A 14008-nucleotide genomic window follows, 5' to 3' on the forward strand; every position below is an offset into this window, starting at 1 on the left:
ACGGGGGTTGGAGAAAATGGCGGGCTGCTGCCGAAGGGAGAGGACGAGCGGGCGCTCTTTCTATCTGCGTGTTTGAATTTCTCCGCCCGCTCCCATTGGTCGCCGCTCGAACGGAACTCCGCCTACTTCGCGCCATGACGTCAGCAAGCGGTCGCCACATTGAAAAGTTGGCTACGTTCGCGGGGCGACAGAGAAAACTCGCCCCAGCGCGCGGCGGGCGTTCAGCGGCTTCAGACGCGAGTGAGCGCGTTTGTGTGCCCGTGTCGACGGCCATTGGAAGACGAGTGTGTGAGTGCCGCTTGGGAGCTGGCTTGTGCAGACGCCACGAGACGACGAAACGAATCCAGTCGACGACGGTTTACACGCCCTGGCAGGATTTTGTGGGTGCCGCGTTCGGCGCTTTCGTTCCCACCACTGGTAGCCCCTCATCCGCGCACGGTGCGGTGATCGACACGAGAGAGCGGGCATGAGCGCAGCGATGGTTACCTCATTCTTCAGCGACTACGGCGCCAATGTTGTGTACGGAAAGGTATGCGCATCTTTTTCCGCACGGCACTCTTGCTGCAACGAATTGTTCCCTCCCTTTCTTTGCTTCTTGAACATAAAAACATATCTGTTATTTTTTTTTTTCGAAGACTAAGGACATTATTTGCCGCGGACGTCCGCTTTTAAATATTCGCTGACGCGTAGGAAAGCTGAGTGCTTAAATGAAGGCTCCAGACGGCATTCGTCACGCCTATTGACAGCGAGCAGCCATAATATCGTCGTAAACCTCCAGGAACACGAGTTCTCAACGCTGCATTGTCTGCGTGTGACCGTAACTCTAGGGAAGCGCCTGTTCCGAGAACTCGCAGCCCGAACCACCTGTTGCACTCGCCGCTCACGCCACCTGTTGTCTCGTCGCGCTGCGTCCCTCTGGAATATTCTGGGCGTTCGAAAACCGCCTACGCTTTCCTTCTGTTTGACCTCAAAACGAAGCTAGCTTTGGAGATGGGCTCCGCACTGCATAGCTTTCACGCAGCTGTGCGTCGGCGCCTCTAGAATCACTCTGCCCGGGCCAGCGAAAGCTATAGTTTGTTTCAGACTGCTCTTGGATTTATTACGTACAGTACATGTAATTTCGTCTTGTGGCCACTGGACGATGAGTAAATCGCCAGTTATTACAGGCTTGTATATTTTATGCTTTGTGAGGTAGTTGTGTGGAAGCAAGAGAGGCTCTGGTCACCTTATGAACCGCGGTCTGCCATGGCTCTGATCACTCGCAAGCGCACCTAACTGACGCTGTCGACCACCACGGCTTGGTGCCAGCTCGTGTACTTATTGATGCTGTTCGCACTTGAAGGGGCAGCGCTGCTTTCTGTTGGTGGCTGTGACATGCGGATGCTCATATATGACTTGTGCGCCGTCATTAATGAGCCAAATTGCAGAGGGAGATTAGGCCTAGTGCGCGACTTGAAAATCGAGAGGTGGGCGGTGGAACCACTTTTGCGTTCACGAAGCCAGCTTCGGCATCACGCATTTTTGGCGCCGTTTGGGACCATAACGCTTTACAGCCGAGTCTTGTATCTTGTTCAAAAGCGCCCAGTTTCATTAAGCATGAGCTTGAAAGCTCAACTTGCCAGCTTTTGCACATTTTTAACACTCGGAAACGTTTAGAGGTGCGTGAAAATACCGTTTTATGTGAGGCCACGGCGCTATCCCTCTTTGGTGCCGCGGTTCGGGCTGGTAACATAGAAAAGTGTGCTTTCACTTTATTCTCGCCTGCGCTCAGATGTTCACTGCGCGTGGACAGGCTGCCCTTCGCTCAATGCGTGAGAGTTTCCGAGCCGTGGCGGTAGTGTCTATGGGAGCCGCTAGTATGGCGGTGCTTATGAATGATGATGGGTATTACATGGATTTGCCTAAACTTTTTTTCTGGCTTCAAACGGCTTTGTGGCATTGGAAATCGATCATCTTCAACAAAATATTTCGTTATAAATTGAACAGTTCCTAATGATTACGTGTCTGCGCAGATACGTTGCTGTGTTTAGCAACTTATCATTGCTTGGGAATTTAGAAAGGTGCAGCGTAATTACGTGGAGGCACGGGGACTAGACAAATCCTGTTCATCATTGGCATGCACGATCGCAGCGCCACAGTGGTGATGTTTGCAGGAAACTCGAGGCGCCAAATGCGACGCCGCATCGCCCTCGAAGCTGCCCACGCGCTCTGCGTCACAGCGCAGTCGCCAATCCTTTTTCCCGCAGCTGCGACCAGTCATTGAGGCCAGGTTGGAAGCAACGCACAAAAAGAGGGAAACTTTCCGCGACGGGCGCGCAGCCGCCTGTGACGTCGGCACAGCTTGAGCGCGCAGACCTTCCGGGAAGAGGGACTCGGCGCCTTCGGTCGGGCCCGGGACGAGAGAGCTCCAAAACAGCCGCAGTGCGATGGCAGGATGAGACGCGATCGTAAGCCGAGGGCGTTGCGCATATGAGACGTACGAAGGGGTGAACACAACCGACAACTTTTGAAGGTTAAACATTTGGACGCACGCATTTTGTTCTCGGGAGTGTGGCGTGGTTCAGTTATTTCTTATTGTTATCCGTTTGTTGCTACGTGGGTATATATGTTTCACCGAAGCTGCCGAGGTTACGTAACCAGCACTTTAATTGGCTGTTTCACGCGGAAACTTTCGTTGGTTGTTTTGTGCCGTGCAAAGCTCGCTACATCAGAAATGCATCAAACAAGGAAAGAAAGGGGAGTCTGACCTCTCTGAACGCCCTACACGGAGAATCGACGAATCCCTGCGTTACAGCACGTGCGCACGGCTTTGGCAGCGTGGCACGCGCGACAGTCATTCGCGTACCAGCCACGTCTGCATCGTGGTTTGCGTTGTAGTCGCTGATATATGCATGTGTTACCTTAAATCAGGTTTGCGTCATTGTTTGACGCTTATACTTGCGGAATGGCTGATGTCGAAGCAGAGCAGCTTCGCAGGATACATTTCTATCTCTCGACTGGGAGAGCAGCGCTCCCTCTGCCGTTTTGAAATAAATCCCGTCCGGTGGGACCACAAGGCCTGTTCAAGCAACGAGGCCCAGTCGAGTCTCGACTAGCCCCTCCCCGCCCCTAAACACACACACACACAGCCTTAATAAAGTGATCTCCGATTGTGGCACGCAGTCCTGGGACATTCGGGCGAACGTGAGAGTCTAGTTTTGTTTGTAACATTCTACATCTGTGAAATAATCGATTCGATCGTTGTCCAAGGTTTGCTGTACGCCTTGTGAGCGAAATGAAAGCTGCATCCGAGCGCTCTGTCCTTTGAACCCGCGTAGTGAACGACGGCAGAACGTGGCCAGTCCCGGTTGAAAACCTGTCAAAAGATCTACAGCGGCCGCACAGACCGAGGCATCACGAACTACGTTTTCCGCTTATTAACGTAAGTCGAGAAGGCGCCGCCACGAGGCGAGGAAAAAGCCTGAAATTGAGACGCGGCCGTAAAGCTGCCTTCACATCGAGAACACGGGTGAGAGACTCCAAGCGGTTCACTGTTCCTGCGCACCAAGCCGCAGCGTTAGTGGGCGTAGTACCCTCGGAACGAACGGGTGTCAGCCACTGCAGACGCTGAACCACAATGGCATGTGCCGCGCACCTCCGATGAAAGTGCTGCCGAGGGGAACTGGTTTTCCCGCCTCGTGAAAGCTTGGCCTCGCACCAGAGATTGCATATTGATGGCACCGAACGTTTTTCTCTCTCCTGTAGAGCTCGGCGTGCCTTTTTCTTTTCGTCAGCCGGCTTTGGAGCCGGTTTGGAGCATCTGGGATGTACGTGATCTCGTCTCGAGAACCAAGCAGGCCCACGAATCACATTCTGCGTCGCACTGCTTTACTTTCTTTGAGAAGCTTTCCCATCGGCACGAATGAACGTGCGGGATCGCTGAATTGCTCCTTGTCTTGAAATACGCTTCGGAGGCTCTCGGAGTTGGCGAAAGCGAGAAGGCCTTCGGGTGCAACCCGTGGCTGGACCGTCCTGCGCTTGCGTCCCTCCGACTTTCTGCTGTGATCCTGGCTCGTTGCACGAACGTTGGCAGCGTGCGAAGGTCCACTGTGCGACCCGTAAGCGAGACTTTCAATATCGAGACCGTTTCATACAGCGAATGCCATGGGGACTAGATACCACTAGCAAATATATATATATAATATATAGTGCATCACATACGAAGGGATTATTTGTCGTGTAAGTCGACATGCAATTAAATCTCATGTTTTTATGGTGCGAAATGTGGCGTAGATACTGCATGAAAAAAGGTACCGCGCATGCAGCACAAAGAATACGTGATTGGGTCTCGCGTTGCATGTACAAGCGCGAAGGCGCACAAATAATATGTAATGCGACGTAACCTCACGTCTGCAAGTTGTAGTATATATTTATGCCGCACAAGGCGTCGTGGATAGTGCACTGCGAAACGAGTGAAGTGAAACTTCTGTGGCCGCGATGCTTGCATCGCCTCCGCCGTGTTGTCTGCTACGTGTTAAACGGAGCGCATACAGCACTGTAGCGCATACAGCCTGTAGTTTGTGCGCATTGTACACATGGTATCCGCGCGAGTGTCGCGTGTCGTCGGGCAGCTAGCATTGTCCGCCAAGAAAAAATCCATTGCGCTTCCAGGATGGTGCCATGCTGACTGGGTGCATATTGCATAAAGAACAGATAGCTTTAATCTAGCAAATGGTGGAGGTCCAGTCACATTATCAACCTCGTGAGACTCCTTATGCATTTGATCGAATTGCCTTAAATAGTTTTCAAAATTAACTCTAAAGCCATTACGTAAAATGGTCATACTGGATACGGAGTCAGTTGCCTGTGGGACTGTATTATGGCAAGTGGCTTAGTCATATTCTTGTCATCACCTTTGGCGAAAATTGACACTAATTTGATCTAGAGCAGTCTGTTGTCACAAACGATGAAAACCAACGGTGAAGTACGTTCCGAATATAGCGAGTTGATATGACAGTCAAGGGCCTAGCATGCCAACCTAATACAAGATGATCTTACACCTTCATCTTTAACGCAAATTTTTTTTTTCCTTCCTTCATAGAACACGAGGGGGTGGTTACTTTCTGCACGTAGATACACATGCTGCGTTCAGCAAATAGCCGCGGTATTTAAATGAAATATTGTATTTTTTCTGGTTCGTAAGATACCAGTCGGTAATGACACTTGAAAAGCGACAAAGCTGACTTTGAGTCTGAGGATTTCAAGAAGAAAAAGGAGAGCTTTTTTTACTTTGTCTTTCTTTGTGCAGAACTTACGAAAGAATATTTTCACCTATGCATACTCCGCTCATCCATTTTTCGTAGCACCTGTGCAGTGTCTTCCAATTCGCGCTCATTACCTGTTCTCGATCTGTTTTCTACTATCGCAACTAGAACTAAAGAGTGCGCGTGAATGTGTCTTAGGGTTGGACCGAAGAAGACAGACGAAGGACACACGGGCGCAATGAAGTCGCTACACCTGTCTCCTTCAGTCCGACTTCTTCGCTCCAGCCCGAAGGAAGTCTCCACCAGCTCGCGTAGAATCGTCTGCGCTGCAGGGTCTCCGTTTGTGGCCACCACAGCTTGAGAGGCCCTGAAGTTCACCGCGTATATAAGCCGTATTGTCAACATCGTCTGTGCAGCCACGAAGCGCCGTGTGCGCCGCCGCCTCGCTGCAGTGCTCGCTTTTGCCTGCCTCGAGCGGTGTCACCTGTCTGCTACGCGAAAACGTGGCGAGAAATGCGCAGTCCGCCGCATTTCGCTCCTGCCGCGGTCTCGCCACGTATCACGCCCAAATCAGGCGGCATGCGTACAAAATTGAGTTTTCGACGGTGCCGTGAGGCTGGCTTCTTTCAACGAGAATGGTCTCCGTATGTGACTTACGTGGCTTCGCGCTGTTTCGCTCAATCCCAAATTTAGGTCTCGTCACGAACAGTGCGTCCCCGGACTGCAAGTGGGTCAGGATTGCCCCGCCGCCGTGAGCCCGTTTCTAGACGGCTTCTTTCGACGCCTTATTACCCCCCCTCCCACCTTCTTTTTTTTTTTTGTTTTCCTTGTACAAATGGCCCTTATGCAGCACGGTGGTTCTGCCCCAGATGCGACTCGTACTGGTTGGTGGTAGTGAAAGCCCGTCTCTGCACCGTGAGGAAAAGCGTCCTGCGTTATTAGATCCTACCTTAACGCTAAGCAGCATAGCCGTACCTGCAGCCGTTATTTCGATCTCAACGGTAGTCTTGCATCATGCGCATTCGCATACTCACTGAATCCTCAAGTCTAGGGTTCGACGAAAACTCGTCTGCCAACGCGGCTGAAGAAACGTACACTCGCCAACTGAAAAAATTCAAAACACAGATTGACGTTTCGGCGCCCAATACGGGTGCCTTGTTCAAAATGAACGAATGCATGATGGTCTTTATTATATATGCGTCGGAAGACGTAATGCGCTTGCGTACAACTCAGTGAGGGGTCCCCGTGTCCGGTTTATCGTGTTAGTAGTAGATTGTACGCACAATGATTCAAGGAGCAATCGGTATGATAATTTCTTTCTCTTTCGGTGATAGAAGCTGAATGCCAGTTAATACTGTATCCAGTATTTATTTATTTTTTGTCAGTCAAGTCAGTCGTGATGCTCTGCCAGGGCGCTGGAAACCGTGTGTCCTTTGACTACATCATTGCGGTGCTGCTGTATCCTTTTAAAGTTCCCCGTCTCGCCTACGCAGCACGCCCGACAGTCCTGGCAAGGCATTTTGCAGATGACGCCCGGAAAATTTCCTTTTTCGAGGCGGTCTTTGACTCGGATGAGTTGTTATTTTAGCTTCCTTGAAAGGACGTGGCATAATTGTACATCATAATCTTTGAAAATTCTTGATATTGACTCGCTCACGCCTCGTGCATAGGGAACAGACGTCCGTTTTCTTGTTCTCATCGGCCTTACAGGGGGTTCAGCTGCACGCTTTTCTTCAGTCTTTATAAACTGGCCGGGGTAGTCATTGCTGACCAACTCCTGCGTCACTTTCTTCAACTCAGCTCTGCATGCGTCAGTAGTCGAACACAATCAGAATGCACGGGTGAACAATGTCGAGGCAACAGATCGTTTTTGTCCAAGGGGACGGGCCGAATCAAAGTGCAGATATTTCCCGTGTGGGTAGGCTTTCGATAAACACTTGTGGAAAGGCCGGATGCAGTGCGCATGACTTACAGCGTCAAGGAAGAGCAAGCGACCATTAACTTCTTCAACGGTGAATTCTATTGTGCTTTGGAAAGAGTTCAGGTGCTGCAGAAAGGATACGACGTCTTCGCTGCGGATAATGGAAAAACAGTCGTCGACATACCGCAGGAACAATTTTGGGGCAGGCTGGAACGTCGTGAGGACTTTATCTTCGAGGGCTTCCAAAGCAGTGTTGGCACAAGACGCTGACACCGATGCTCCCATTGCCGTTCCAAACACCTGCCTGAAAAACTAAATGAAAAATATGTGTTGCGTAACACTAAATCGTCCGTCCTTTCTTTTTTTCTGCCCACTTTTCCTTTTTTTTCTTTTGTACAACTCGAGCTTCTGGAACACGGCTGCTGATTCGATCTCGTTCGTTGCATTATTGCCCCGGCTGTATACGTGTAGTCTAACGACCACTTGCAAGGCTAGCTTTTCCTACACGTATTGATAGTTCATGGACGTCCGGCCTGTTTTTTTACGCTTGGCGGTTAATCGGTGCGTGCACCATAAATAACATGAGCATTTGACGCATAACATTTGCGAATAATATTATTTACGCATAAAGCGCTCCTCATAGACGGTGGTGGTTCTCTTCAAGACATATAGCGTGCAAATCCTTTGGTATGAGCACTATAATTACGTGAAACCCGCAGGCTTCCCTCCTTGTGTGAGAGGTGCATTTTTCCTCTGGCCAAAGAGGCGAGTGCGTTCGAGCCCAGCAGGGGCTGCCAGAGACTGGTGTGCTGTGCATTGGAGCAAATGTATATGCGCGTCGGCTGGTCATCTTGGTACCGTGCGCATAGACTAGCTTGAGATTTCGTTTATCGGCGCTCGAAATAAAGTTATACGACATAACGAGTTTTACACATAGCGTACGAAAAAATAGAGGGGCAGTGTCAATGACATTGCGCATGCGCAGAGCCCAGTGTTATTGTACTCTTGCAATGCATGCTTATCAGAATAGCCCATTCCGAAGTATCGCTCTCTCTATCGACGAGACTGTAAATGCGCGACCGCCTTTGCTCATTCACCCCGTCGATCGCCCGGTCATCGATTTTGAGGCTGCATGGTTCGTGTGCAGTTCGAATCCACAGTGCCTATAGGGAGATAGTAACGAGTCATGGCACCCGCAGGCAGTGCCGGTCCCGAAGCCCGCAATACGAGGCGGCTACGGTCGGGTAGCCTTTGGCACGGTAAGCGTGGTTCGAGGCTGTATAATAAGACGTCATATGCTAAATCGCGCACACGGCGCGCGTCCAGTCACGTCAAGTCCCTGCTGACACCAGAAAGCGTGCACAAGGTTAAGTTAGTGCCACGAAACATCCTAGAACGGAGCTACGTTTGTATGACGCCAAAGTGAAGCAAAACACTACACACATGGACTGGGAGAGTGCACCGAAATTTGTCGCTGACGGTGGCGCCCTCTTTTTTGCAGAACGGCGGCAACTTTGCGGCCTCGCGCCCGCAGCAGATGCTGGAGTCGCCCCGCCGGCACTCTTCCTCGGTGGTGGCGGCGGGCGGCCACGGGATGCACCACGTGGCGCCGCCGCCGCTGCGCCGCTCCACGTCCTCGGTGACGCCGGTGGTGCTGAGGACGACGTCGCCCAAGCCGCCGTCGTGCCCGCAGCAAGCCGGCAGCCGCATGGTGCAGAGCAGCGCCGTCAACGGCAACATGGTCAGCGCGGTGGGAGCGCTGGTCGGAGCCGCCGCCGCGGCGAGGGCGGCCGACCACCGGAAGCTGGACCGGAGCTACAGCGAGCCCGCGGACCGGAGGGCGTCGCTGGCCGGCCCGCCGTCGCCGACGGGCGCCGCGCCGCCCACCAGCCCACCGTCCGTGGCGGCGGCGCAGAACTCGAGCCGCTACAAGACCGAGCTGTGCCGGCCGTTCGAGGAGAGCGGCACGTGCAAGTACGGCGACAAGTGCCAGTTCGCGCACGGCGGCCACGAGCTGCGCACGCTGGCCAGGCACCCAAAGTACAAGACCGAGCTGTGCCGCACCTTCCACACGACGGGCTTCTGCCCGTACGGGCCGCGCTGCCACTTCATCCACAACTCGGACGAGTCGCGCAAGAGCCTGCTCAACAACATCAACAGCCAGGCCCAGCGACCCAAGGCGCTGTCGGTGGGCAGCTTCGGCAGCCTCGGCTCGGCGGGCGACCTGTCTCCGCCGTCGAGTCCGCTCTACGACGACCCCTTCTACGCGAGCAACACGGCCTTCTCCTTCTCGCAAGACTTCGCCGCCCTCGTGGCTGCCAACAAGGGCCACCCGGGCTTCGGCGGCTCGCAGCCGGCGCTCGCCGCGGCGCTGTCGCCGTTCTCGGCGCTGTCGCTTCCCGAGAGCGCCTTCCAGTTCCCGGCGCTGGCCGCGCAGCAGCGCGTCGTCGAGGGACCCCCGTCGCCCGTCGACTCGCTCGGCTCCGAGCTGGACTCGATGAGCGTCAGCGCCTCGTCGCCGGCTTCGTGCGGGTCGCCGCTGACCAGGCTGCCCATCTTCAACAGGCTCGCCAACGCCCGCGACTCCGACTGAGGGGCTCCCAGTGCGGATGCGCCGCCCCCTACTGAACCCCAGGTCCCTGCCACACCATTGACACGTGCTACGCGCTGTAGTCAACGAGCCTGAGCTGCATAATACGTCTGCCGACCCTAACCGAAGCTTGTACAGCACTGATGTGATCGGGGATTCTAAACTCCCACATGCTGCCATTGTTCATCGGTCACCTTTGTAAGTCTAAGTTAATCCACGCAAGAGCACCACTTGGCAGGTTAGCTTCTCTGAAGATGGAAATCTTCCGAACCTGCTGCTCTTTTAGCTGCCTCGAGTATTTTCTGGAAGAAAGCATTATCATGATCACGTCAAGGAAGTACGTTTTCATCTATTTATTATTTGTGCTCATTCACATGTACCCTCGGGCGTCTTGGCAGTTCAGCTCAGTTTGTGTTCCCCAGCAGGTCTGAAGTGAAAGCATTTATTAGTCATCGACTCAGTTTGCAAGGATTTGCACACAGTTGTGTTTACTCAAAAGCAAGATGTAACAAATGTTCCAGTAGAACTTGCTGGTGGAACACTGGCTTTCTTCACGTTTGGGCATTTTGGTTTGGCAGTGCGGACCTGGGGCTGCCATTTCTATGTTTACTTTGTTTTTTTAATGTGCATGTATATGCTAATTTTATTATTACAAATATTTAATGGCACACTGCTCAAGTCCTGAGGACCAAGCTTCCTGAAATGCAAGAGTAGCGAGAAACTCAAGAGACCAACAGAAAAGGAGCAACAAAATGTCAATGGTGCTCCTTCTATAGTCCAATACACGTTTGCCATAATACCTAGCTATACATGCCTATGCTCTCCAAAGTGTTAGCAAGAGTGTTGTTCTTTGTGCAGTGAGGAACCTTGTCAGCTAGTTTTGATACCAGCCTGCTTGTGCAGGGATATTGCATCACGGTGTCTTGAGTTTCAGGTGCACTGTGTGGGCAGTGCCAGAATATTTTGTTACATTATACGAGTCTGCATATGCAGCCTGGTTTTAGTTTTCATAACTTTTATTATGAAATGAAACGCTTATGTTCTGGCTGAGCATCACCACTACTGTGCCTTCTTGTGTTTGGGTAAAGATAGGCTTACAAACTCTTTTATTTGTGTGCTACATATTTCAGGTTTTACCAACTATAGTGTGTGCTCGTGTTGTTCTCTTTGCCTCTCCATTCTTTCTTGTATCTGTCGTATTTATTTGATTTAATTATATTATTATATTAATTATATTATTATTATTATTCATTGTACACTATGTCATCGGTTCTGTCAAATCGTGGTGAGCGAAATGTTTGCAGTCAGCAAGGATGTCTGGTTATTGTTTGCTTTTTTTTTTCTTTGCACAGGCATCTGCAGTTCTTAAAATGTTATATTGTTACCCTTGGCTTCTCTCAAACAAGCAAGCTTAATTGGATGTAAATTTATGGATTTGTCAACTAGACCTTGTACATAAGCGCTCATGGAAAAAGGAAAGAAATGACCACTTCTGGTACCAGGCAAGGCATATTTAGCTCTGTGAGCTTTCCTTTATTTATTATATTTTTTTCCTGGGGCATAAAAGCCGTGAGTACCTTTCTAATAATTGTGCATTGCTGTGTAGAGCAGCACTAGTGAAGCCCTGGCCTGCTGATGGTATCTGTGCTGTTGACAATTGTCATCAACCAGTGACATATTAGTTTTTCTCAAGTGAAGTTCAGTTGGTGCCTGCATGTTTGCTCTTCATTTAAGCTACTGTTGTCCACTTGTTTATAATTCCTCCTGTACTTTTGTATTTAATGAGAATTTAATTTATTTATTGACATTGAGGCCTTTGTTGCCGGCTTTATTTTGATATTCAACCTAGGTTTGTGGCCTTGTTGCCCAGTCCGAAGAGATGAATCCATTGTTTCTGTTCGCTCTGTTGAGCCTGTGCTGACACACTTGGCAACTTCTTTCCGAAGCATATGCTGAAGGAAAAAAACTAACATTAATTTATGTTGGAGACTGAAAGAGCTGTGCATTTCTTTTTTTCAAATTGTTTTTAGAGGCATGACATGCAGCCTCATATCATTTTTAATGCGTAGAACAGCATATTGGTTTCTTTTTACGTGTATGTTTGCACAAGGATTCTCCCTTTAAACGGTTTGGCCATCAGCCATGGAGCTTCATTGCAATGTGTTCTTTGGGTTCACTTATGACTGACTTGTAGTTGAGCTTTATTGGCAGCAATGATGTGATGCTAACAGTCAATTGCAGTGAGTGCTTCAACTGATCATTTGTATGTGGGGGAATAGCAAGCAAAAACGCAGTCTTCCACTATCATCCATTTCTTGTCCCTTTCCAAATCATCTCAACTCGTTATTTAAGACTCGCATCGTAGACTTAGACTGTCAGAAAGGATACATTGTTCAAAGTAGTGACACACAAACTGATGAAGTACACACACTACAAGATCTCAGCTCTGGTAAGAATAGCTGGTGGGCACTGTCGCCATGCTCTTAGCGCTTATTGTAGCCACGGTGGCGAGGTCGTCGCTATGAAAAAATACACGGGACTGCCGGTGGTTTCTCTACTGCCTTAAGCGTTTTTGTTGAAAACAAGTTGGAGCAGTTATGTCTTAGGCTGTTGTTAGCGTCTCAGGTCAGATATTGTTCTCTGGACTGACTATCTAAGGACTTCCTAAAGACTCGCGCGACGGGTGAGAAGAATAAAATAACTTATTTATATGCTCTCTTGTTGAAAACTGTTCAAATCGTTTGCCTGGTGCTGCCGAGCTGCATGCAATCCAGGACGTCCCAGTCAGCTTCCTGTCTCTTCAAAAGTGATAAGCAGCGCCACGGCTTCATTTCGATGGTGCTTGTGATTATACTTGGCGGTGCCTTTGGCGTCGGCTATCGAAGGCTTCCTGCAACGGACGAGGTTCGCCCTTGACCGGCGTCGATCCGTCGCGACGCTTCACGAGGGCGGCCTCTGTGGCTCCAGCAAAACAAAGTGATTCAGGGAAACCTCATCGGGTCTTGCTTCTCGAATTTTCAAAGTTGCGTTAATCTACGGCGTTTGAGGGGTGCGTTTGGAGCCTGTGGCGACAGTCGTGGCCATTCCCGGCGCCGTTGCAGGAGCCACGTGCGTGGACGTGAAGCTCGCGCTGGTCTTGCAGTGCCATTCCAAACGACTTGCAGCGGGGGATCTCAGGTTTCGTGAAGGAGAACACTCTGTCCAGAAACGAGACGCGCTCGTTGTGATAGGTGCGCCGTTTCCCCAGCTTGTCGTGCCGCCGACTGTCCGGGACGGCGTCGTCGCGGTGCCGGCCGATAGCCTTGGTGCGCGTGTTGCGCCCGCTGGAAAGTGCAGTCAGTGAGTCCGCACCTAGAGTCGAGTGGCGTCTTTGAAAATTGTGATGCTTGATGTGTGCTTGTTTGTCGCCGCCCTCGCGCTCTCTGTCGTATATCCCCAAGACGGCATCGTTCTCTTTTTTTTCACCGAAAGTGCCTTCCACGCGTCTTTTTTTTTTTTTTTTCTTCCAACGGACCAGAATGGAGGTGCAGAGCAGGCCGCGTACGCTTGTATCTCTTCTCTCAACCCATATGCCGCCGCCGAGTATTATTGGCACTCGAGGACCAATTGCGCGCACTGTCTCGTGTAGACATTCCTGTCGATGTGTGCCTTGTTCGCCCACTGCGACGCTTTGCGCTGTTTCATACGGCGCACGCGAGAATCGCCGGTTTCCAAGTGGCCTTAACATTTGCAGTTCGAAGTACGAATAATATAGTGCATAGATATATATATATATATATTTTTTGTACAATAGCGATACGAGAACGGAAATTCTATATTGTTAGCCTCCCCGCCCTTCCCTCTTTTTTTTTTTCGGTTTATGTGCACGTTCGCTGTTTGTCTTCCAGCAGTACGAATAATATTGACAAGAAATGCGACCAACTTAAAAAAAAAATCAAGACTTCGTATTCTGAAGAGATTTGTCTTTTACTTATGTGTGTGTGCTTGTGTCATACCTTAATGGATTTTGAGAGAAACAAATACAAGATGTTTAAGTTATTAAACCATTGTGTGTTGTGTGATATTTATTTCGCGTCGCTGACATACACAAGAACGGGCAGTTTTAGCGGAGCCTCACTCCGCTCGCATTCCACGAGCTGCCGAGAGGAGCGTTCATTTCGCACTCCAGCATTTGTGCCGGCGGCCAACGATCGACGCGTGGTCGCAATAAACCAAGCGCAGCGTCGCGCTCAGCCTGGCAGCGTCGTGCGCATG

General features: G+C 50.6%; 1 protein-coding gene across 2 annotated transcripts in view; it reads left to right on the top strand.

Moving 5' to 3' along the window:
• LOC126545195 (mRNA decay activator protein ZFP36L1-like) overlaps positions 1-13797 on the top strand; it is a 72065-nt gene extending 58268 nt beyond the window's left edge. The window contains exons 1-2 of one of the 2 annotated variants that reach the window (XM_050192953.3): positions 176-529; positions 8666-13797. In XM_050192953.3, the coding sequence (XP_050048910.1) occupies positions 467-529; positions 8666-9757 (1155 nt within the window). In that variant the 5' untranslated portion in view covers positions 176-466 and the 3' untranslated portion in view covers positions 9758-13797. Of the gene's footprint in view, positions 1-175; positions 530-8665 lie in introns of those variants that run through there. The other variant, XM_050192954.3, reaches the window with a different exon arrangement.
• Positions 13798-14008: the final 211 nt, after the last annotated feature.

This window comes from Dermacentor andersoni, chromosome 10 (genome assembly GCF_023375885.2).
Source record: "Dermacentor andersoni chromosome 10, qqDerAnde1_hic_scaffold, whole genome shotgun sequence".
In the NCBI taxonomy this organism is placed as follows: domain Eukaryota; kingdom Metazoa; phylum Arthropoda; class Arachnida; order Ixodida; family Ixodidae; genus Dermacentor; species Dermacentor andersoni.